The sequence below is a fragment of the Amia ocellicauda genome, chromosome 12, assembly GCF_036373705.1.
Source record: "Amia ocellicauda isolate fAmiCal2 chromosome 12, fAmiCal2.hap1, whole genome shotgun sequence".
Lineage (NCBI taxonomy): Eukaryota > Metazoa > Chordata > Actinopteri > Amiiformes > Amiidae > Amia > Amia ocellicauda.
In genome coordinates this window covers 12,729,472-12,754,425 of record NC_089861.1, presented here as the reverse complement: position 1 = coordinate 12,754,425, position 24,954 = coordinate 12,729,472, and the positions used below count along the sequence as shown (strand labels likewise).

The following is a 24,954-nucleotide window of genomic DNA, read 5'->3' as shown; positions in this document are numbered from 1 at the left end:
CCAGGTGTTCCTTTAGAAGCAAACTAATTGAGAACCAGGTATCAGACATGATGGTTGTACTCAGTGAAGGTTGTGAGCCAGGAGTTACACAATGTGTGATCAAGCACCTGAGGACAGAATCAATACATCACCTATATAGGGCCACAAGAATTCATAATCAGTTTTATGTTAATCAATATGCAACTCTAAGAGATTCTGTTGACTACCTGAGAATCTATAACATATAGAACCCAGAACCAGGCCCCTGTTGATTTCCATCAACCCTCATCTGTGACCCTGAAAACAACTCCTAGGAACATCAACATATTTGTTATCATCATGAGAGCCTGGTTTGTAGCGCTCTCCCTCTGCCCACTGTCAAGCTACAGACAACTAAATGGTTTGAGAATAAAGCAGCAGAGAGCAGTGTGAATTATGGCCAAAACAGCAAGTAAGAAGTGCTGAAGGTCAGTCAGACTCAAACACAATTAGCAAAACATATCAAAACATGTGATATGCCCCTTCATACTGGGAGAACATTGACAATTCAACCAATTTGGGTTAGTTCTGATTACCTCTTGAAGAGCCCCATACATAATTGAAGTCTTTGAAGCACAGAGGATAAATATATTTATTTAACAAGCTCGGAAGAATCACGTGCGTGGGGCAACCCCGCAGTGAAACTTAATTCTTAGCAGAAATTTGTACAGTTTTAAAAGAAAAATGGCGTAGGGTACTGTGACTGTTTATCCAATAAAAAGCTTCAAAAGGTGCAAGTTCTGCAAAGTTTGTAGGCTGTTTTTCTGGAGAGAGGGGGGTCATCATAGAAGCAGATGTCTTCCTGTTACAGCATAAAAACTGCTGGTCTCACGGTTTTCTTTAATGATGGACAATGAGGTAACATCTTCAGCTTTGAAAGAAGAATAGGAAATCCACAAATGGACACTAAGCAAACGGGCAGAAACCTGTGGGCTGTACATGTATGGGTTGTTCTCTTATCATAGAAAAACAGAAGTGAAAGCGGATAGAGGAATGTCTAGAGGATGTACCTTTAACAACTGAGTTGTTAGCTTTTTGCTAGCTTGATAAATCCAATTTGCTAGGTTTGTATACATGCTATTATTTCTAATGCTTATATTAATATAGAAGATTTATACCAGTTCTTCACCTCTCCCAATATACCTATGCAGGACCAATAAGTGAACACCGAACAGGCGGATTTTGAGTAGGCGCTAAAAGGGGGTAATAGATGTAACAGGGCTTTGTGTGTGTGTGTGTGTGTGTGTGTGTGTAGCAGTTTAAGAAATGTGAATATCAAGTTATAAGAAATGCATGTTAGAAAAGGCTGATAAATGAGTGTAGCTCACCGACCATATCACCATAACCTACGCAGTTAAAAATCAATACAAAAATAAATAAAACCAGCCTGATTGTGTGATGCTGTTTTATATTTCACTTGTGAGAACAATATTTTAAAAAATTTAAAAAACTTGCACACAGTCATACTGATTACATTGAGAAGTACCTTTCTTAGATCTGTCTTTGACAAGATATTCGGGCTAGGTTACCAGAAAAAATAAACTGAATTATAATCAGAGTGAAGGCAAGAATCCACACTGGAATGTAAACATGCTGGAAGGAACAAATTAAATTAAACTGTGTCTAACACAAGGAACACAGTTATCTCTTAATGTGATTGTTAACTTCATAGACTGTGGTTTTCTTAAAAAAAAAAAAGCCAAACTCTTTCACTGCTTTTTTCATACAATGCGATCAACAGGTCAACATAAAATATGAAAGCAAATAAAGAAAATACTACAATCACTTCTATTCAGTCACATGCTGTGTGAGTCTCAGAGACTGAGTGCAGATAAAGACACAAAATAAACTAAATTTTTAAAGAAAACCAAAACACTCAGTGAAGCCAATAAAACATGATGCAGATCTAGGTAACATTATACTCATAAAACACTACTAAATGCTTATAGTCATTAGCTAAAAAGAAATAGTAAACCATTCTATACTTGTATAGATGTCTGTCATAAGCTTGCATTAGCAGTTGTGTACATTGGAAAGATCTGTGGCAGGCTGCCTAAACATTTGACATCTGTATGGATCAGTTTGCCTTAGTCAAATGTTTGTTATTTGTGTAAAATATTGTTGCTTTTCATCTTTTTAGATGATGTTTAAACAGTTAAATCCAAACTTGCTTAACTGAACTGAACTGAACTTGAGTGTGTCATTTTACAGATTAGATACATCCGTCCATTCATTTTCAATAACATCTTCATTTGGAACAGGGTCAGAGTGAGCTGAGTGAGTAGGTACAGGGCGCAAGGCAGGGTACATGACAGGACACCAAATCATCAATGTTACACACACCCAAGACTAAAGGGCAGTTTCAAGTAGCCGATGAACCCAAGCAGCATGTATTTGTGAAGTGGGAGGAACTATACATAGATAGATAAATATGTATATATGCCTGGGTGTGGGGTGTTGTTCAAGACTCAGGACGTATGTTGCTGGCATAAAGGTGACTTTATGGGTGACTGGTTTCACCTGGCTTCATTTGTACTAATCACAGTATTGAAGCCTCGTCCTAAACTCTGCAAAGAGTGGAGTACGAGTAAAAGTAGGTTATTGTTAGTAAACCCTGATTATTTTCTCTTCATTTTCTCAGCGGATCCTGGAAGGAGAATGTTTTTGTGTTTCAGGAGTGAAAGGCTGTAATACGGGCAGAGGAGATTGTTTTAAGGCAAGCTTGGCTGTGAGAAATATACCTGGACATTAGGCCCTCAACACCCTGCTTTATCTTTTTCCCTCTAAAATAAATTGATATCTGGGAACATAACCAAATACTAATACGATTTTACATAGAGATGCAGTATACATATGAATTGTTGCTCAGGCTTCTTCTCACACTTCTAAGGTATAAACAAACAGCACAGGGAGAAATAATATCACAGGCACCTGGCAAGCCAAGGAAACTCTGTCCGACTAAAATATAACCTTGCAAGACAGATTAGATAATGGTGTCTGACAAATTAATAATTAATAATAATAATAAAAATAAATAAATATTGATTGTTGTGAAATCATAAATCTTTCTGAATTTGTCAAATTTAGAGGGCAATCCTGCACATTAGTCCTTTCACAATAATAGCATCTCATTAGTCTGTTTTTGGTAGACTAAATATTTCAAATCATATTTGATAGGTGTAAAAAGGTCTGCTCTTTATGTCCTGAAAGCAGCTTGTGTTGGAAGTTAAATGCTTCCAGCGAAAATACAGCTCTGGAACAAATTAAGAGACCACTGCAAATTTTTCTTAAATCAGCATCTCTACATGTATGGCAGCCATTCCATTCCATTCATATTTCTATTTGGAATTTGGGAGACATTTTGTCAGTAGTTCATAAATAAAGCTAAAATGTTCATTTTACCCAAACACATACCTATAAATAGTAAAACCAGAGAAACGGATAATTTTGCAATGGTCTCTTAATTTTTTCCAGAGCTGTATATATCTATATAAATTAAAATGTATGAGTGATGTCAGCACTGGCAATTAAAAGAGGAACCATGATCTCTCCTGATGTAACACTTTCAAGTCAGTGAGAAACTGGCTGTATCACCAAAATATTTCCACATAATCCAGGTAGCATACAAGAGACCCCTCTTTCTAAGATATTGAGCAATTCCATCCAGAGCTTCCTTTTGACTGCTGCTGCACCTGCCTCCTGAGGGATTTCATTTCAGATTCCATCCTCGAAGCCTTGTCCTGGAATCCCTCCATTATAAGGGCTTTCTGCTCCTGCGCCGAAAGAGAGAGACAAAGAGTGATGAAGACCTTCAAGATTTTCCATAACATATGTAACCGAGTGAAAAACCCTCAGCATCTCTCAAGAGCACCCTCCATTACTAAACAAGAACAAAAAACAAACTGTGAATATTACATTTCTTGTGTCTTGCGTCAAATATATACATATATATTCATGCCTGTGCTTATAGAAAATCTATACCCCCTTGAACTGTTCTTCACATTTTGCCGACTCAGTACGTCATTAGGATTTTTTTATCTACTTATCTATACATCAAACTTCACACTGTTAAGGGGGGGAAGTTTTTATTGTGAAAATATATATGTTAAAAATACAAAACTGAGTATTTACCCCCAAAGTTAATACTTGGTGGAAGCACCTTTGGCAGTAATTACAGCTGTGAGTCTGTTGGGATCGGTCTCTACCAACTTTGCACAGCTAGATTTGGCAATATTTGACCATTCTTCTTTACAAAACTTTTCAAGATCTGTCAACTTCCCAGGGGAGCATTAATGGACAGTAATCTTCAATTCATGCCACAAATGTTTCACTGGATTTAGGTTGGGACACTCAAGGATATGTATAGTTTTGTTCCTTAGCCACCCCAGTGTAGCTTTGGCTGTGTTTTGGGTTGTTGCCTTTTGTATACTTCGTTCGATTCACTTTCTCTTCTATCCTGACAAGTGCCCCAATCCCTACCAATGAGAACCCCCCCCGTAACATGATGCTGCCACCACCATGCTTTACAGTAGGGATGCTGTTCTTTAGGTGATGCACTGTGTTGCGTTTGTGCCAAACATAATGCTTTGCATTTTTACGTCAGACCATAAAACGTTTTGCCACATGACTACAGAGTAATGGCCATAAATTGTGCTTTTTTTGCCATTCAAGTTGTTTTAAAGTTTAATAACTGAATGTAACCATTCAAAGCATGGATATACAGAGTATTTAGTAAATTGCTGAATATTGTATTTTGAGCAATGTCTTATTTGAAGATTTAACTTGGTATCTTCTGGTAGGGAGGAGCTTTGGGTTAGCTCTGTCTATGTTGCCCAGTCCTTGATTCCTTAAGGGGAGTATTGTGTGTTTTGTGCATACCAAGCTAGTGAAGCCTGAGACAGCAGAGGTGTGATACTGAAATTTAAAAAATACCTTTCCAATTCTGAACATGTTGAAATGAGGTTAGACACATTGTACCTTCTCATGTCTCAACCCAGTTTTGTGAGAGTGAAGTATACAACAAAATTGGAGTTTCTTGAGGGATATTATTATAGGGCTAAATATGATATTTTCAGAATACCCATGTTACAGTCTTTGTTCTGATTAAGAAGAGAATGCACCATCTGCCCTTGTGGTTATTTCAGTTCCTGCTTGTTGCGGGCACTGTTACAAGCGCTCCGTGCAATTTTCTCTTGTTATTTCCACTTGGATTATTCTTTATTCTGTTTAAATAGCTTTAAGGGACTTCTCAAGTATATGTGGTGGCAGTTTTTGATTATTCAGAGCTATTACATTTCATGACTTAACTTACTGATGGAATATGGGTGTCATTTTTGCCAGGTTTTGCACTGACCATGTGAGGTTGTAATGTTTATATACCTTCAGTTTCCGGTCAAGGATCCTGTTGTGTTCGTCCAGGGCTGCTCTCCTGTCATTCTCCATTTTCTCCCTCAGCTGCTTCTCATTCTCTCTGTAGGCTCTGTCCTTGTCTTCAAGCCTTTGCTTCAGCATTTCTTCCTGTTGTCTGGCAACTTCTGCCTTATATTTCTCCATCTCAACTCTCGCTTCCTCTTCTGTTGGGGGGTGACAAAAAGGAAAGGGAAAATGAACAATGGAATCAGGTACTGATATTAGGTGTGACAACACTTGAACAAAGCCAGTTTTCACAAGAGAACCCCTCAAAATGGTTGATGTTTATGTTGAATTACAACTAATACGTTTATACAAAACTCACAATGTGCTCGAACAACAGACAAATAACATTGGATAACCTTAATGAACACAATCCATAATCCAATCCAATCAAGAACAACTAAAAGCCTGCAGTAATTAAGCTTTTTTTAATACATTGGTTAAATACATTACCGAGCATTAAACATCACCATACAAATCTATTGCGATAGAACAGAATATAATTACAGGTTATAATCAATGCTCACCAATCCCCATAGCCTTGCACAAGAATGTTCAAAGAGTTCAAATTAAAATCGGCTGGCCAGAATGTGAGTTATTAGTCTTTCTTCTCACCTTTGATACGTCTATCCTGTTCTGTTAAAGCATGGTCTGCCATAAGAATGTTTCTTCCCAGATCTTCTTTGCGCTTCAGATACTCTTCCAAAACACATGCAGCCTGAAAAAAATATTTGGCAATGCATTAGAGAGGGTCAGGATGAAGGCTGGGGCAGGCTACGAGACATACAACAGGGACAGCAACAGAGTTTCCATCATAACTCCTGTATGTAGTTTGACTACGCAACCCAGTACAATAATGCACAACCTGGTTCACCAGGTTCTTTGAATTGTATAGATGAGCAGAACTATCAAACAGCTGTAAATCCTCCTTTCTGATTGGCGATGGGGCTAATGATTGGCATATGATTCACTGATGGTTGGCTAGAGAGTAGAAATGATTGCAATTTTGTGAACATTCCACCATTATTTTCAATGGCATTTTGTACATTTTAATTGGTTATAACTTCAGTTTTGGATGATAGCAAATAAAAAAGCACAAGCAACCTAAGGTAGTAATCAGGTAGAATCACAAGTTTCGTATGCTGAGTTTTTGATTGTCCAAACTGATAATTAATAATAATCCTGCAAGAATATAATACTCAGCATGTGGTTTCATACGAAATAATCATAAAATAACATTTGCTCATATATATTTCTAGAAACTCACATTCACATAAAAGCCTTTTCTAAAGCACATAATTTCAAATAATTTACTTTTGTAAAGATGGGGCAAGACTCTTGCTTGGGTTACAAATTAAATACAACATCATCTTTCGCATTTTCCTATTCAAGAGATGCCTTTGGGGAAGTGTAAAATTCCACACAGAGTAAGATTACTCCCTCTCTCTGGCTTCAGTAGGTCTACACTAGGGTGGGGGTAAGATGGGTTGTTTCCACCTGAGGTTTAATACTAATTGAGAAAATTACACAATTATCTACTTTTGTATGGAGATTTAATCAGGTCAGTTAGACAATTCAGAAACTGCCAATTTGAAGAGGATAATTTTACTAACCACTTAACAGCTGCCTGAGTTGAACAAGGCACAACAATTTGTTTTCAATGGGATCTGCATGCAACAGGTTAACGGATGTCAACTTTATATACATTAACTTCAGATTCCCAGCAAAATGTGTGAAATGGTTCAATATTTCCACATTCTCCCTTCCAAAAAAAAAAAAAACTTTGCACATATACAGTACAATTAGTTCATTATGTTATCTTTCCAACATCCTGATAACCTCCTAATGAGAGAACATCCCTTGAAACCATTTCACTCATTTGGTTGCATGTTAATGAAAATATATGTTACAATCTTTTGTGCTACCTGTGTCCCTTTGCCAGGCGTCTCTTTGTACTGCTGGATCAGATTATCCAGATTGTCCCTGTAATCTCTGTAACCTCCAGGCTTTAGGTAATCATCCTCTTCCTGCTGATCTTCAAGCTGTATTAGGACAGCAGTGCAGCGATCTTGGGAGAGCGCTGTATTCTCGTTGCAAAACAAATCATACTCGCCTTCCACACGAACCTGGCAACATATGTGAACACTATTAGGTAAGATCTTATTCTGGCAACATATCAAACGTGCTAAATAAATACTTTTGGCTAAATAAATACATTTTCTTTTGTGAAGGCCTCAACTCTGCAAAATAATGAATCCTAAACTTAAATGTGCATCAAAAACCTCTTAGTGCTTGGTAAGCAATATCAGAATAAAATTATAACATAGTCGACCAGGATATTATTTGACTTTTCTTAAACAACACACATTGTCTCACTGCTCAGCTGGAATATGACATGTTTTGTTATTGATTTAAATACAGTTGCGGCACAAGAGGCTTGTTTATAATAACTTATAGCAGTATTTAAAATTCAGTTCTAAAAAACACTGATCAGTATCAGTGCTTCAAGTTTAGATACATCTGTTAGAGGGTATTTGTACTGTAAATGTACCATGAGGTTTCTCTGGTACTCATTGTTCTCATCCTTGAAGGAGCGGTTCATAAAGAGTTGTAGTGCCTGCTGCAGGCACTGCTCACTGACGTCCGAGAGCTCCTTCTGCGTCTCGGTAGGCAGACTGAGTTTCTCCTTCATCTGCTGCCTGTACAGAGAGAGGGCCCGCTCCACTGCCGCAGAGTTCTCAATCTGAGCCAGAGCGGAGACGGCACTCTCCAGACAGGGCACCTTGCCACTGCGGATGGCGTCCACGTACGTCAGCGTGAGGTTCCCCAACACTGAAACAATGACGACAACAACAACAACATTTAAACACATCGCAGGAGAGGCCAACTCCGGTCATGATCAAATTGGTCCATGGGTTTGGAAATGGATCATTCAGGGTGACAGTCTCCAGCCCTTTTACCCTAAATCGCCCGGATTCTAAAGATTGTGAAAACTTGTAAATTCCTGATCCTGATTTGCATTTAATTGTTGCTTTGTAAAAGTATGCTTATACATGTTATTTTACCTCAAAAATCCCAGAAAGCTAGTTCCTAGGCCTTCTCTAGAGCAATTGTGACTTCTGCATTTCATTTTCTTTACAAAAAGGCAATAAAGTACAGAGACACTACAGGCTCTTAATACTAACAAGGAAATTTGGTGGGTAATGGCGATATCTCAGTTTGGAAAGCTTTGGACGTCAGAAGCCCTTTAAATGATGAATCGTATGAAAAAAAAAATTGTGGTGGATTATCTCAATTGTTGGATAAAGGATTTTCAAAGTCTGAGCCCCCAATGTGAATCATAAAGAGAAAGCTGTGACAAGAAAATCTCTTGATCTAGCTGTGTGCTGAAGCTCGGCAAGAGGGGTCACAGAGGTAGCAGATAACAAGATTATTAGGAACTTAAAAGGTGTCCTAAAGCTGCACTATAGTGCTATCATCCCCGAACCAGGAAAATGTGATCATCCCAACTTGTAGAAAAACACACATGAAGAATGCAAAATGTGAATAGCCTTAAAAATATATTTTTTAATTAAAATTGGCAGCCTAATTTCTCCAGATACCCTCTGCATCGTAGTTTCATTCCTTACTTTCTGCCTATTCTCTCATGTCTGTTCTGTGATATTTGCACTTGTTATTTCTGCTCACATTGTTCATAGCCATGCTGAATAAACTACCCAGTGTGACTACCTTCTGGACAAACAATATGAACAAACAAGAAATACATAATTATTCATAACCTTTAATAAGCCTTCATCCATATTTGCTATCAATAATTTAAAACACAATGAAACACCTGTGGTCCACTGAATTTTCCTTTTTTACTACTTAGCAATGGTCCATATTATTATAACATTCATAATATTTCCTGTTTTATTTCTGTGACTGTTCCAATAGCACATTTCAGATTGTACTCACATCTCCCGGTAACCTTGAATCCCTCATTAATGGTTTTAATCTGAGAGTGGTTCAAAATGTGACTGCAGAAGTCTCTTGTTTGCTTGACAAACCCAGGGTCAAGTTCATCGTCACGCAGCTCCTCCAGTTTCTTAATTTTCTCCTTGGAGGAAGGCTGATCGAACACAAAGCATTTCCGGGATGGGAAGTATTTCCGGATACACTCACGGGGAGCATTATAGAGAGCGTTTTTTGGTCCGATGCCTCAATGAAAACAGAAGAGATTTAGTTTTTTGTTAAATTTTTATGTGAAATCAAACTAACCAATGGTCTTGCCAGTTTGGGTAAAGGGTCACTTTTACAACACAATCACACAACACAGCAGAAAAAAAGAATGGAGGAAACCATTTTATCACAAATGTATTACATTACATATTAAGCTCCCAAATGCATTTTACATCTCCCAGTGCCTGTTCCTTCCTCTTTTTCTTTGATTTATTTTGTATCATTACAGGAAAATGTCAGCAATCAAAGGTAAAAACATTTAAACAGAGGATTACACCATTGGCTTCAGCTGATACAGAGGATACAGATGTTGAAAAGGAAAGAATCTCTGTAATGCAGAAAGAATGAAAGCCGAGGATAAAGTGACAGAGGTGAGAAAGACAAATGCGAAGAAACAAAGAACTTGAGGCCGAGTAGAGGGGAGAGGGAAGAAATCGAATCTGTGAAGGAAATTGAAGGGTAGAAGAAGGGAGAAGAAAGTACTGAAGAGTAGGCAGTTTCGGTTTAGTTTGTCACTGAAAAGTACTTATCCCTTTCAGCTCACCTGTTTTTAACTTGAGGGAGTTCTCCAAGTACTCGTCAGCACTAATGGCTTTCCCATCGAGAAAGAGCTCCAGGTGGAAGTCTCGCACAGCCCACACGAACGAAGGGAAAAAACGCATGAATTCTGCAGAGGCATCTTCCACCTCCCCACTAGATTTCACTTTGATAGTCTCCGTCAGCTCAGTCACATAGCTATTGATTACAGTTAAGAATGAAAAACATCACAAATACAATTCAATTAGTATATTATATGCTGTGCATCACAAGAGATTACTGTGCTTCAGTTCTTACAGAGACAGTGACTCAATGTATGGCCCCTTCTTTAGAAAAATATGCCAATTGTATGATGTTATGACATGTATAGCATGGTATTTGCTATATTTTGTGATGTTTTTGCTACCGTCTACTGCAAAATACTACACCATCACCCTACAACCCCAAGCCCCTTGGCCAGTGAAAGGATACTGCAAGCTCTCGACTGCTTGGTTGTTAATGGTGCCCATGCTGTTGTAGACCAAGGTGCTGCTCAGGAGGACAGCTAGAGCAAAGATCCAGCTGTCGTTCTTCTGATCCCCCTGGGGAAAGAGGAGAACGGACACACTTTTCAGAGTCACGTGGGCAAGTGATGTAGAAGTCTGGTCCTGGAGGTTTCTCTAGGTCTCTTTACATCCTCGCCTGCTCACAACATGGAAGCTGTGCCTAATTGGTTCAGTATAGTGCATAAATGGTTAATTAGGTAATTAGGTAAGCCACAGTTGAGGTGGAAAAAAAATCTGAACTCCAGGCCCTGTTGACTTAGGGTATTGACAGCTTTACATTTTGTGGACTATTGACTTTTTTAGGTTTTGCCAAAAGGCCCCACTTTAGCTTTCACAAGATTTTTATATATATTTTTAAAGACAGATTAATTAAATATTTGTTTTCTATGTTATCTACTATTAAGAACCAATCATATTTCAGCCTTTTCAGTGCTTAATCCAGAGTTTAAAAACAAAACAAGTACTACATTGAACAACAGACAGATGATAGTAATTTATGGAATTAGTTGATAAATAGTATACAATCAACGTTTATTATTTTTTATTTAATCATTAATGAAATCAAGCACTTTTAGGTTTTTCTACACTATTTAAAAAGTGCTGCATTTGCTTCTTGAATTGGCACAAATCATTCCTTGTCTGAGAAGGTTAGAGCTTAGCCATCCTACCTTTTCCACATCTCCCAGTCCTTCTGTGTCCAGTAGGACCAATGTGCAGTTGTCCCTGCAGGGGTGAGGAACACACCACATCCAGATGCCCTTTGTGTGGGATTGGATTGTCGCTCCAAGAGAGAAACCTGCATCCCCCGAAAGATTTAAAACGAGGATATTTCAGGATATCTCCCTTTGGCAGCATTTTGAGTTCAATCATACATTTTAAAATTAACTACCACTGAATCATTTAAGAGCATTTTACAACCAAAGCCAGAAATGTATGACATAGGTTGCAAGCTCATTAAAGATGCAACAGTATAAGGATACAAATAATAATATACAAATAAACAAACAATCATAAAACATAAGTTAGCATGTTTATGTGAGGAAGTCTAGTAATATAATAGCAAATGTCATATTCAGTACATAGGCTATCCCTTGATTATGTCTTATACTGGCATTTAATGGTGCGACTTGGGAGCCTGTTTGTACATAGTATTAGGATATTATTGGCTGGTGTTCCACTACTCTATTACTCAAAATATGGTAATGTTCAAGCATTCAAGCAGTGAAATGTTTGAAATTCATTCTCATACATAATTTGAATCAGTACACTGAAAAAAAATATATTTCTCTCTTTCTCTTTTACTGATGGCATTTCTCAACCCACATATAGTCATCTGGATTTGCCATGTCAGCAAGCAACAATAAAGGTGGAAACAGGAATGGAGAACCAAGCAGGACACATATAAACACAGCAGGGAACGAGCAAGACTCACAAATGACATACTTTAAAGCTTCTCCTGTTTGTCCCATCCCTCTGTGACTGTAGTAGAACCCCCGTACCTGTCTGCTTTGCCGCCAGCTTGTTCATCAGGTAGGACTTGCCAGTGCGGTACAAGCCAACGATGGCCACCACTACCACCGGCTGCTCTGTGGCATTCAATATATCCACAGCCTCCTGGTTGACTTTCAGTTCATTTCCCTTTGTGTTTTCAATGAGACACACAGGGGCAGGCATCTCCACAGGGCCCTTCTGCACACAAAACACACAGACCATTAATTGTAAATGTGTACTGTGCTTTTTCTTTTTAATATAACCATGAAATGTGTCCTTTTAAATAAAAGGCAGCGTCTATTGTGTTGAATTTTTGACTCTCACATTCCATAGACAATAAGAGCCATACAAAATCATACTTTTACGTATTTATCTGATTAGTGTGCAGAAGTGACTGACGGTCCTTTGTTGTGTTTTGTCTGGCAGACATTTATGATGGTAATATTGTATCACAATTGCACTGGAGTATGAAAACCCGAACAACACGTGATTAAATTGCAGGGGATTCAAATTCCATGCTGGTGACTAATAAATAAGGGTTTTCCTGAAATAAACAGATGGTATTTGGTTTGGGTCATTGCTCATGCATAAAACAAGTAAGTAATATATACTTCTCATATCGTGGGTGTCATAAACATAGAATATGACTGATTAGTGGTGGATTAGTAGCAATCAATACCACTATGAAGGAAACAATAATTATAATAATATTATTTACAGTTACTTTCAAAGCACAATAAAGCACTAATTGCCTACATTGAAAATAAAAAATTACTCCCTTTAAGAAATGTTAACATTACAGATTCTAACTTTTTTCTTATTTCTTCAAACTTAATCTGAATCACCTAGAGAAACAACAACATAAGAAATGGTAGATCTCAAGACAATTAACACTAATAAAACTTTGGTGTAAAATATTCATTAACCTCAACATAATTTTCTTCTGTGTTTTCATTCTCTGTGTGGGTGAAACTGTTAACTGCTATATATCTCACCACGAAGCAGTACATTCGCCAACTAAACGCTGTAAACTAGATAAGCTTGAAAAACAGTTTTGCCTTTCAACTCTGTGGAAAATAATGTAATCTCCAAAGAACATGCCATCTCTTATCTTGCTGCCTATGTAATTTCAGACGTAAAACTTCACATACCAGACATATGAGTCAACATATATGATCCTGTTATATTCTGAAAACCTTACAATAGAAATATAATGAACCATAGTTTTTAAATGTCTAGCGCAATCGTACATACAATGTTACATAGTCTCACATTACCAAGGAGGTCCTGACCAATAGAGGCTGTTTTCTAGGCTGATCCTGTACTCTTGGGGGTGGATCCTGGAAAAGACAAGGGGGAAGTAAGACTTGTATAACCCCAAATTATTCAAGAGATTACAATTCATATATAGAAGCATGTACATCTTTAAAGCAACAGCAAAGCTCTTCAATGCATAATATTCCTTTTACAAGAGAGTGCTTACAGATGTTTCAGGTGAATATTATTTGCTTCACAAGACCAAAGTGACAAAGTTGCAGCATTACAACTCCATATGTATCTTCCCAAATAGAAAGATACAGACATGAAAATGTATAAATACATATTCCACTATCTTTTAAAAATTGATTTCAATTGATTTACAGTTATTTTTGGATCCATCCATGCTTCCATCTGCATTAACCGCGTCTTTGTAAAAATGTCATTGTGCACAGTCTATACACACTTTCGTGTAGTTATGTGAAATTCTGTCGCATATTCTACATCATTTTCAGTTCACAATCTGAGTCAGTCTGTGTCATAATGGATCAACACAATCATGAAAACTGCAGGAATGATAGTACTTAACAACTATAATAAATAATCTTTGCTTTTATACCAGTAACTATGGTATTTAATGTTTCATTGACATTGTATTTCAATTTCCAGGACAGTAAGATTTTATTCCAGGCTTTCCAAAAATCTTAACAAATCTGTCTATTTGGCTTTTACTATATTTTTGTGCAGTCAAAACAGAGTCTGGTTGCCAAGGATACCCACTGCGTATTACTCCTGCTTGCACTGTGCAAAAATAATATTTTTAATAACCATATAACATTAAAAACTCATATCCACATACACCAATGATGTACGTAGTTATATACAAATGACATTATATAAATAGTTGCATTGTTGGCATGCAATTCAATTGTCTCATCACCTGGGTCAATGGATAAATATCCATAATTACTACATTCAAAGTGATTACTATCTTACAAATTAATAAATACAATTAATTTCTGAAAATTTGCTTCTGCTACTTGCACAAAATAATTTTAATGAAACAGATATTCCATATTCATTCTTCTTCCCAGAAGAAGTACTGGGGGATTATTATTGCATCCAGACTATCACTTGTTTCTGTAATAGCCTGAGAAACAGAGTTTTGAATTATGCTTTCACAAAGATAATGTGACTTTAGGCCTTTCAAAGTACTGTGTTTAAAAGATTGATATTACCGTGTTGGAGAGGCTCAGACATAAATAAAATGTTTAAATATCAGTATAATGTCGAGTGTTTTTATAACCGCTATTTATCTTGGTTTCCTTTAATGAGATTTACATAAAAAACTGTGGGACACTGGACCACATCTATAAGATTGAAAAGCTCCAACTGCGATGGAGACATAAATTGTATAGTGTTGAGAAAGACTTTTATTCACTTTTTAATTTCGGTTGCTAGGTGATTCTAGTTTGTCTATGCCAGGGGTGGCCAACCCAGATCCGGAAGAGCCTCAGTGACTTGGATTTAGTTTGAAACAAATTGCTAATGGTTTAATTGAGCCAATTCTTGGGCTTAATTAGTCAAAATGTCCATGTGTTCAAGGTATCCAGCGAGACCGACATAATTATGGCACTCCAGGAACAGCCTTGGCCAACCCAGGTCTATGCACTTCATTTTATTTAAGATATGTTAATTCACACATTCCAAGATATAATAGCTCTACAATGCATTACCAAGCTTTGATGAGGTATTGATGAAGGACTTTCCACCACAGCCTCTGTGTGAAAGCAGTCCCAATCCATGGGGGACTCCATTTCTCCTATGGACAGTTGGGCCATCAACTCAATCTCCTCCTTCTCCTTGTTCAGCCAGATCACAGAATTTCTAGTCAAATTATCAGCAAAATGCTCCAGCATCACCCGCAGCTCTGGAAAAACACAAAGATCTTGTCACATTATCCATCATTTGGCATAACCCAAATCAATCATCTTAAAATTGAAATGGTTTAATTCAGTGTTAGTGTTAAGATGATGCAAAAGTGTTTTACATGTGGTGTAGAACCTGTCTTTCTTGTTTGCCCTAAGGTTGTACAGTAAGTAAACACCAACATATTAATATCACAGATAGTTCAGATCGGTCTTCATGTGCCATGTTTGTAAAAAAACATTTACTCTGGTTCTTTGTTTTGTAGGTCGAGAAACCTGTAACTTGAAGAATTCAGTACACTGGTCAACATACAATACAAGTCATGGGAAGGAATATCGAGACTTTGAGGATTATTCCATGTGAATAAGAAGGGGCAGATTTGTTAAACAGCTGCTATTGAAATTTAACCAGCTAAGTCCTCAAACCCCAAAATACACTTTCCGTGTCTTGTGTTTATGGTAAGACAGGGTGTCATAGGTACTGCAGCTGGACGTTGCAAAACACAATGCAAGAACATTTTTGTAATAAGGCTACTTGCAGTAAGGAGTAGTACACCTTTAGATGCACACCATTTTCATCCAGGAATAAGACAAATTTCACTTAATAAAATCTGTCTCATATTTAACTCTCGACTTCAAGTAATGCGTATTAACTTTTATGGTGCCAACTCATACTTGGTTGTGTTTGCCTGTATTTCTCCTCATACTTAAGCAGGCTGTGTCGATGTGGTTCTTTATGCTGTGAAAAATGCATGAGTCATATATCCTATTGAACTCTTCTAAAGTCCTAACAGGTAACACCCATACAATTACATATATTTTTTACTTTGGTCTCCGTTTTACACATTGAATCAGGCCGCCTAATGGGAGGTTTTCTGTAAGCAAAGCAAGACGTAACATTTTGAATGGTGTGCCTTAGAGAGAATTACATCACATGCCCAAATTGCTAGCCTAGAAAGCCAGCAATGCAGCAAGATATTCTTCTTAATAATGACTGAGCTACAGAACAAGTCGTTTCAGTGATTAAGTGATAAATGATGAGTGATACAAGGAAGCTGGGTGAAACAAAAGGAGCTTATTATTTCTGCTTTAGGACATAAAGGCTGCTTCTGCAATATGTTTGAATGAATATTGAATACAGCTACATAATTTAGCTACAAATCTGACTTTGGAAACGCTTCCTGCCTGCTGAGGGGCACTGTAAACTGTTTTGGCTGGGAAACTTGTGAACGCTGAGCAGCTTCATGACTAGGCAAACTTAGAGGAAGCTTACACATAAAGGAGCAATATGATATTCTGCTCACTTTAAAGCCTTATATTCTGACCTAATGCATCTCTCTAACCCTACTTCGAATTTGCTTACCTTTCCCACTGATGTACGCAGCGTCCATGAAGGTCTTTGGCTCACTTCGGAGCAAGTCTGTTTTTAAGACCTCTACCTGATCCATAAAACAAGAACTGAGCTGTCTGTGGGGGAGTTTCTCGATGTCTTTGCCACTGCCATGTGTAAGGCAGAAATTAAAGAGCTTCTGGCTAGGGAAGAGTCTCTGGATCATGGAGGTTGGAGACTCATCGTCATCTGTAAAATAGACAACAAATCAATTGCCTAGTCACGTCTACATAAAACTGTCATGCTTATCTAATTTTTATTGATTCACCTATGTCTAGATCATCATCAAGATTTCCCAAATTTCAGTGAATAAGAATCTATTTGATATATAGGTTTTATCTGCTTTGATAAGACCAATCAGCTAACAATTTGAAGTAGAACTCTGCAGAATGCTTTGGCTTGCACATCTATAAACACATACCAGCCGTCACAAATACTGGCACCCTCTATCACAAGAAAGCACATAACAGTTACTTATAAATCATCCAATCTAAAAAGATGGTAAGAGATTTTCTACCGTGAAGGGGGAATCTGATCATTTTTGTTCATCATTACCTCTTCCTTCATTTAAAATGGAGGCTAAGTAATCATTAGGCAGCAGCTCGATTCCATCTATTTCCATTTCCAAGGCAACGTCTCGCACACACCACATGAAGGCAGGAAGCACCCCAGACAGCAGGAAACTCTCGCTGGGCCAGTCACTGGAAGGAAGTTGAACCTGATTGGGCAAGGCGACCACATGACTGCGACAAGACTTGTTAAGGAATAATACCAAAAGCTTTAAGTTTAAACGCAGAACAAACAAATTCCAATAAAGCCATTAGAAAGAACCTGAGACATGCTCAAAAAACCCTCTGGGTGTTCATATTGCCATGGCCATTGTGCTCCTTGATTTTTCCTTTGCTCATTCTTCATTACAATCCATTGATACACTTTGAACCCTTCCTTATGTCCTTATGTTTTATAATGTGGTAAATACGTTATTGGCAATTGACTATTCTGCACTCTTCTAAATTGTATTATTTGCTTTGGATAAAGGTGTCTGGCAAATTAATAAATAATAAATCAACATTTTATCTTATTAAAACCTTTTTAAATATATATGTACAACAATTTAGAGTTACTAGAAGTTCCAGATTGCTTCCCCCTTCCTTCCATTATTCAATCCAGTTTCATGTTGGCTTATTTAAGATACACATCTAATGCTCAACTGCAGTTATACTTTGACACCAAGAAGGCAATGCATGTTTTGGGTTTGGACGTACAAGGGTTGTTAAAGAAGCACATTTAAAAGAAACAATCACTCATTAGGAAAATAAAGACTGAGAGAGTGCTCAGAGGATCTAGGGGAGCAAGGCAGTTTCATCTTGAAAGGTAGTGTCACCAGGCTCTTGTAATTGTCAGCGTGCAATGTATTGAGCCTGCGTGGGTAGAAGGATACAGCAGCTTGTTGAGGACCTCGCATGTGATAGGGCCCTGAGTGTTGTACAGGAAGACAGAGCTGAGCAGCACTGACAGGATGAATATGGGGCAGCAGGCCTCACCAACAGCCTGCAGGACAAGAGGAGTCAGTTAACAGACAATCTACAGTATCAAATGCAGCTCCTGGAGAGTCACAACGTCCCTGGTGTCATGGGCCCATTTTGGGTTGCACCATGGGTAATGTATCCCCGTTTACTAGTCATATATGTCACACTGGTTTCCAAAGTGTTAATTAATCTAGTTATATGACCAATTACAAATACCTAAAAATAACACGACGTTTTTTAAAAGTTGATGGCTTACAATATAGTTTTGACTCAAGTTGTGCTACTTCGAATATCATTTTCCGCCTAGAGAAAAATGTTACATTACAGCAGTTATTCAGCTAATGAGGCCAATTAAGTAACCGGAAGCTTGGCTGATACTAACTTCACAAGACAATGCAGCCATCCAGGAGCTGAGTTTAATAACCTACACTGCGGAGAATCTCAAAGTCGTGCTGAAAACACAGTAAACAAATCAAGCGCACGTTGTCATCACATTTATTGAATGGATGTGGAAAATGCAACTTAGTGCCACAAATGTGACGGTAGTGGTATGATTATATTTAAAAAAATATATATTATAAAAGCAAACAAAACAACAACAAAAGTAGAAGTGAGGAGGAAACTCATCAAATCTTGTGACTTGGCTGTAAAGGGAATTTCAAAGGTAAGGAACAACAGAAAGCTATAACTACACTTTTACAAAAAATTCTAGCTGAATAAGAAATTAAACAAATGCTTAAAAAGCAATCTTTTGAGAATGTTCTCCTTGTGCTACACTATTAGACTACTATTTGAAGCATTAATAAAGAACTGTAGAAGCTACACATATAGCTTACATAACATGAAAATAATGGTTTAAAAAAGAACATTATAAATCAGAGTTTAAATAACATAACATTATTTATTTATTTTAATTGCTGTTTTTTTGTTTAGTTTATTTACTTTTAAGTGTAATACAATGTACCCTGTTTTGGAGTTATTGTATACTGAAATTGCCTGACGTGTATAAATCTGTTTCTCTAGAAACTAGTAAATATAAACTGACATGGCAAAAGAAAACTTTGCAATTTGAGTGATTTTATTTTCTTACATTCACATACTAATTGTGTCCAGCTTACAGTTACCTATTGGAGAAATTGGTTCCTCTTCCTTGTTGAGTGTATGTGTATGCATGAGTCAAAAGTGGAGTTTTTAAAATTGGGACATATTGGTTTGTTTTTACATTGGCTCTCAAAAGTATTCACCCCCTTGGACTTTTCCACATTTCATTGTGTCACAACATGAAATCAGAATGGATTTAATTGGGAGTTTTTGCCACTGATCAACACAGAAAATGTCCACATTGTCAAAGTGAAAAATATAATCTGCAAATTGTTCTAAATTAATTACAAATACAGAACAGAAAATAATTGAATGCATAAGTAATCACCTCCTTCAGTCAATATTTGGTAGAGGCACGTTTGGCAGCAATTACAGCCATGAGTGTATGTGGATAAGTCTCTAACAGCTTTGCACATCTGGACACTGCATATTTTTGCCCATTCTTCTTTGCAAAATTGCTCATGTATCAAGTTGGATGGGGACCTTTGGTGAACACCAATTTTCAACTCTTTCCACATATTCTCAATTGGCTTTGACTGGGCCACTCTAGGACATTGAACTTTTTGTTTTTAAGACACTCCAGTGTGGCTTTGGCTGTATGTTTGGGGTCACTGTCCTTTTGTAAGATTAATCTTCTCCCAAGTCCCAGGTCTCTTGCAGACTTCAGCAGGTTTTCTCTGTACTTTGCTGCATCCATTTTGCTCTTTATCTTTACAAGGTTTCCAGGCCCTGATGCAGAGAATCATCCCCATAGCATGATGCTTCCACCACCATGCTTCACGGTAGGGATGGTGTGCGGTGTTAGGCTTGCACCAAACCAGAGTTTGAGGCCAAAAAGCTCTATTTTGGTCTCATCAGATCATAGAATCTTCCTCCACTTGGTCTCAGAGTCTCCCACATGCCTTCTGGCAAGCTCTAGCCAAGATTTTATGTGAGTTTCTCTCTCCCATAAAGGCCACTTTTGTGAAGCACTTTTGTGAGGCTGTTGTTGCAGTATGCACAGTGTCTCCCAGCTCAGCCATGGAAGACTAACTCCTTTAGAGTTAGCACAGACCTCCTGGTGGCCTCCCTGACTAGTGCCCTTCTCGCCAGTTTTTGAGGACAGCCTGATCTAGGCAGATTCACAGTTGTGCTATATTCTCTCAATTTCATAATAATGTACTTTATTGTGCTCTGGGGGATATTCAATGCCTTGGAAATGTTCTTATATCCAACCCCTGATTGGTGCTTTCGAAGAACCTTATTCCAGATTTGATTTGAATGTTCCTTTATCTTCATGATGTAGTTCTTCTTAGGAATTGTACCAACCAGCTGTGGGATTTCAGGTGTATTTAACCTGAAATCATGTGACACACCTTAATTCGACTGCATTCAACTAATTATGTGACTTCTAAAGTCAATTGGTTTCACCACAGCTCAATCAGGGGTATCATAGCAAGGGGGGTGATTACTTATCCATTCAATTCTCTGTCTTTTCACTTTGACATTAAGGACATTAATGACATGTGGAAAAGTTCAAGGGGGGTGAATACTTTTGAGAGCCACTGTATGTCACTGGAGTTTGTGTGGGTCAGTTCTCAGATTACAGCTCCTAGCAGTTTGTAGTTCTTACCCAGTCTTCTTCAAAGCCTTCTGTGTCCAGTAATATGAGGGTCTGTTTTTTGTCTAGAGGGTTAGGCAGGCACCACATCTTAATGCCTGGATCTTTGGGAGAGGTGTCATTTGAGACAGTAAATCCTGAAAAACATACAAACCATGTACTTCAATGATCTCAAATAGGCAGAGAGCTCAATTGGGAAGTGTGTTACACACAGAGTGGATTCCCTTACCAAGGGTTTAGTTTATAACCATTCATGCAACCATCCATTTTCAATAACACGATGAGCCCGAACCTAACCCACAGTGGACACAGGGGACAAGGCTGGGTACACCCAAGACAGGACGCCAGGTCATTGCTGGGCAGCACACACACATGACTTCAGTAGCCAATCAACCCAAAAAGCATGGCTTTGGGAAGAAAAATGGAGCACCTAATGAAAACCCACATGGGGAAAACATGAAAAGTCCACATGCAGACACCTAAGGCCAGAACTGAACCAAGATTGGCAGCAACACTAACTACTGCACAACTGTGCTGCCAAGGTTTAGTTTTCAGAAAATCGAAGATAAAAAATATTCTAAAGCAGTCAAAATAAACTACTGCATGAAAGAAAAACTTAAATATGTTTTTGTTTCTGTTATTATTTTGCAAATTCCCACGTGCATTCAAAAGGTTAAAAAATAATAACGACAAAACAAGAATTAGACACATCCTGGTGTTTTTTTATTTTCTTATGAATTTACATATCCTATTATGTGCATTTATCTGTTATTTAATTATATCTATTTAAACTAAGGCCACACTGCAACCAAAACTGCAACTCGAATTAAAAAATCAGATATGTGATGCCTACTGTTTGTTTGCCACAGGCTTCTCTCAAACTAATTAAATCTCAGCTTTCAAAATCCGTTTCAATGAACCCATCATAAAGCTCTAGCTTCTCAAATCAGGTTCTATGATGCCATTCACCTCTGCTGCCTATTTATTCCCCAGTTCTTTAGGTCCTATCCAATTATCCACTTTCTGTACCTCACAAACAAGAGGCTTACTGCCGCTTTATGCTCACCTCAAGATCAAATTCCTTACTAACACGTTTGGTTCTCCTACATTTATAAAGCTATATCGACCACTTGAGTCTATTTCTGAGACCATCTGTATTTAATGTTGCATCAGGAGATATCAGTCCTGTATGTACTTCAACCTATGGGTGCAACTTTAGGGTAAAGTACACAACAAAGCAGATAAAGTGTAGTTTGAAAAATGAAAAAACAAAGCAACAATAAATAAAATAATACATCTGTTGTATATGAAGTAATATAAAGTAATACATTTAAAAAAATCAAATAAAGTATATAAGAAAAGGAAGAGATGGGTAGTAACTTGTAGTCAAAAGACCAATTCAGAATCATTAAAATGTGTTTTGTTGTTTTTATTTTATTATTGTTTTTTTACCTATATTATTTCACTGTATTTCAATAAAACAAAATACATTAAATGCTCAGTATGAACCCTCATGTTGCCATGAATTCTTGTGCAATCTATGCCCCTCTTTTGCAGAATTCAAGACCAAAGCTAACCATGAGGGCAAGGATTTGCTTCAACAACCAACCAATTCCTTAATGGGCTTATCAGAGAACGTCTAGTGGTAACTGCATATTAAGCCCAATCCATCAAATATCACACAGAAGAGGGTTTCACCTGTTCTCCCTGCCAGGCAGTTGAGGAGGTGTGATTTCCCAGTCTGCCGGGGCCCAAAAATGCTGATGACTTGAAGGGGCGGGGAGATCGCATCCAGGGTGCCCAGCGCTGCGGGGTTCACTCTCACTGCCCCGTCCGTGGAAACCTGCACCAGCCACACCGGGCCATCCATGACCGATGACATCACCGGATTGCCAAGCAGTGTGCAGAAACGCTGACACCCCGAGAAAAATCATTAAAAAAGAAATGCATTAAAATATAAACTGTCACTCACAACCACTACAGTTCTGTATGCAGATGAAACACACTTGGATCACTCAGTTATGAATGGACACCAAGCGAGCGCGATGGGTCGCATGGCCTCCTCTCGACTGTGTTACACAAACAGCGATACATGAATGCATGGATAAATAGGTGCAGCTTCAGACAAGTCAGCATGTAAGAGCGCACTGATGCCGGCATCAACGCACTAGTCTTACTCAAAAAATGATGCTTTATGTGATCATGAACAGCTCGTTAAAATAACAGCTCTACTTTCATCTTCCGATTGCATGCTGTATACATACGTTGTTAGTTTTTGTTTCATATCACACTTACTAAAACACACTTTGCTAGTAACACTAACCTTGTCACCGAGTCCTGTAAGCTGCAGCTGGAAATCACACTGAAAGTTTGTTTTTTCACCGTCGGTGTGCCCTTTCCTTTAACTGATCATTATTTCAACACGCATTCATAGTAAATGACTATAGCCTTCAGCTGCACAACTCAAAATGGCTCAGACTGAAACTGAAAGCGAAACCATTGGTGACGTTGTTGCTGTTGTTGCATGTAGTTCTGGAAAGTCCATCAAGTATTTCCTTAAACAGACAACCAGAATGACTAGGGGGTCGGGTTACATTAAAACTGTAAGGCACCCGCTAATACTAGCAAACTAAAACCCTGCTAGCTGTTAGATTTAGGAGCACAAGCATCTTAGAAAACCTGCAGCCGTCAATGAGAAGAGCTACTGTATTTAAAGGGAAATTCAGTGTTCTGGTAGAAGAAGGAAGACACTGTATACTGTGATAATGTGTATTCCATTCAAACTGTTTTAATATAGATTTAGTTGTTTTCTCTTAAGCTTACTTACATCTTGTAAAAAAAGATAGACATATATATGTTTGTATGTATAGGGGACAAAAACTGAACACAATGTATGTACTTTAGTCATAGTACAGGTATGTGTGAATGACGCCTTTCTTCACAGGGAGCAGGTCCAAACTTGTTTCTTAATACTAGAAAACGTGTATGTGAATCACACAAGACAGCGTCTGTTCTTTCTTTTAACTTAAAACACACTACCAACATGGCGTGCTATTTCATAATGTACACTTGAAGGCAAACTCATGCAAACCAGGCAAAGATAGGAAGAAGTGTACATCTGGCAATCACATAAATTCTAACCCAATTGTAAAACTGCTGTGTGCTATGTTTTAAAACAATCGCAGATCATCATAACTTAACATGTTTTGATTCCAGGTTACAGATATGACGAACAATAAAAATTGCATCAGGAGCCACCAGCATTTACAGCAGTAAAAATAAACTTATTTACCTGAATCTATTGGGAGAATTACACCCTCAACAATGAAGCACATGAGCAGTGAGGAAGGCCCTGTATGAGGAAGTGCAATGTTTCCCAAATTGTATGTAAAACATTCAATCATGTAAACTGTTACAATTGATTTTATTGCCTTTTCTCCACCCAGATACACCCATCTGGGTTGTAGTCTGCTAATGATAGAAATTCCTCATTAATTATTTCCTACATAAGCATATAGCATGTTTGGAAAGCCCAGGTCTAGTCACTAATTCACACAGACATTCTTGCTCCATCTTTTCTACCTTAAGAATAGTTCACATCCCAAATCCTGGAGGAAAGCAGGGGCTGCTTTGGTCTTGTTTTCATTTTTACTGTCTTGATTAAAAACATTGAATGTTTTATCATCGTTGTAGCCTTCATCAGTGACTGGACTGAATACTTAGTTCATTATGTAGTTAATCCTCATGGGATTATCACTCAAAGTAGTTTACTGATCATGTGAATCAACAACTAACTACATCTATTGTTTCATTAATCATAAGGGGCTCACTCAACTCAAGAGAACAATGGTCATTGTATTCTCTGCTATTACCACAACCTCAAAAATATGTTGAAAATGTAACTTGAAGTGCCAACTGTAGTTGA

The 24,954-nt window shown here is 37.8% G+C and overlaps 1 protein-coding gene across 2 annotated transcripts; it reads right to left on the bottom strand.

The window, feature by feature from the left end:
* Window positions 1-596: 596 nt before the first annotated feature.
* LOC136764368 (guanylate-binding protein 1) lies at window positions 597-23,496 on the bottom strand. Of its 2 annotated transcripts, none has more exons than XM_066718364.1 (18): window positions 23,353-23,496; window positions 22,728-22,941; window positions 21,042-21,166; window positions 18,241-18,350; window positions 17,355-17,542; window positions 16,773-16,988; window positions 15,218-15,411; window positions 13,502-13,564; window positions 12,233-12,422; window positions 11,402-11,529; window positions 10,660-10,769; window positions 10,196-10,386; window positions 9,388-9,630; window positions 7,982-8,262; window positions 7,356-7,556; window positions 6,046-6,148; window positions 5,398-5,591; window positions 597-3,791 (listed from the first exon to the last, which is right to left on the bottom strand). In XM_066718364.1, exons 2-18 carry the CDS (start codon window positions 22,909-22,911, stop codon window positions 3,660-3,662), a joined length of 2,853 nt encoding a protein of 950 aa, XP_066574461.1. In that variant the 5' UTR covers window positions 22,912-22,941; window positions 23,353-23,496; the 3' UTR covers window positions 597-3,659. The 2 variants fall into 2 exon arrangements, with proteins under 2 accessions (XP_066574461.1, XP_066574462.1); XM_066718365.1 differs by having other exon boundaries at window positions 12,233-12,419.
* Between the last annotated feature and the right edge of the window lie 1,458 nt (window positions 23,497-24,954).

Excerpts from the sequence above, each read along its gene's own strand:
- LOC136764368 (XM_066718364.1), bottom strand. The coding sequence starts at position 22,911 with ATGTCATCGGTCATGGATGGCCCGGTGTGGCTGGTGCAGGTTTCCACG. Across the intron at positions 17,543-18,240 it reads GAGGTCCTCAACAAGCTGCT|TCATGTGGTCGCCTTGCCCA; the intron begins GTATCCTTCTAC and ends GTCTTGTCGCAG. Across the intron at positions 5,592-6,045 it reads ACAGGATAGACGTATCAAAG|AAGAGGAAGCGAGAGTTGAG; the intron begins GTGAGAAGAAAG and ends ACCCCCCAACAG.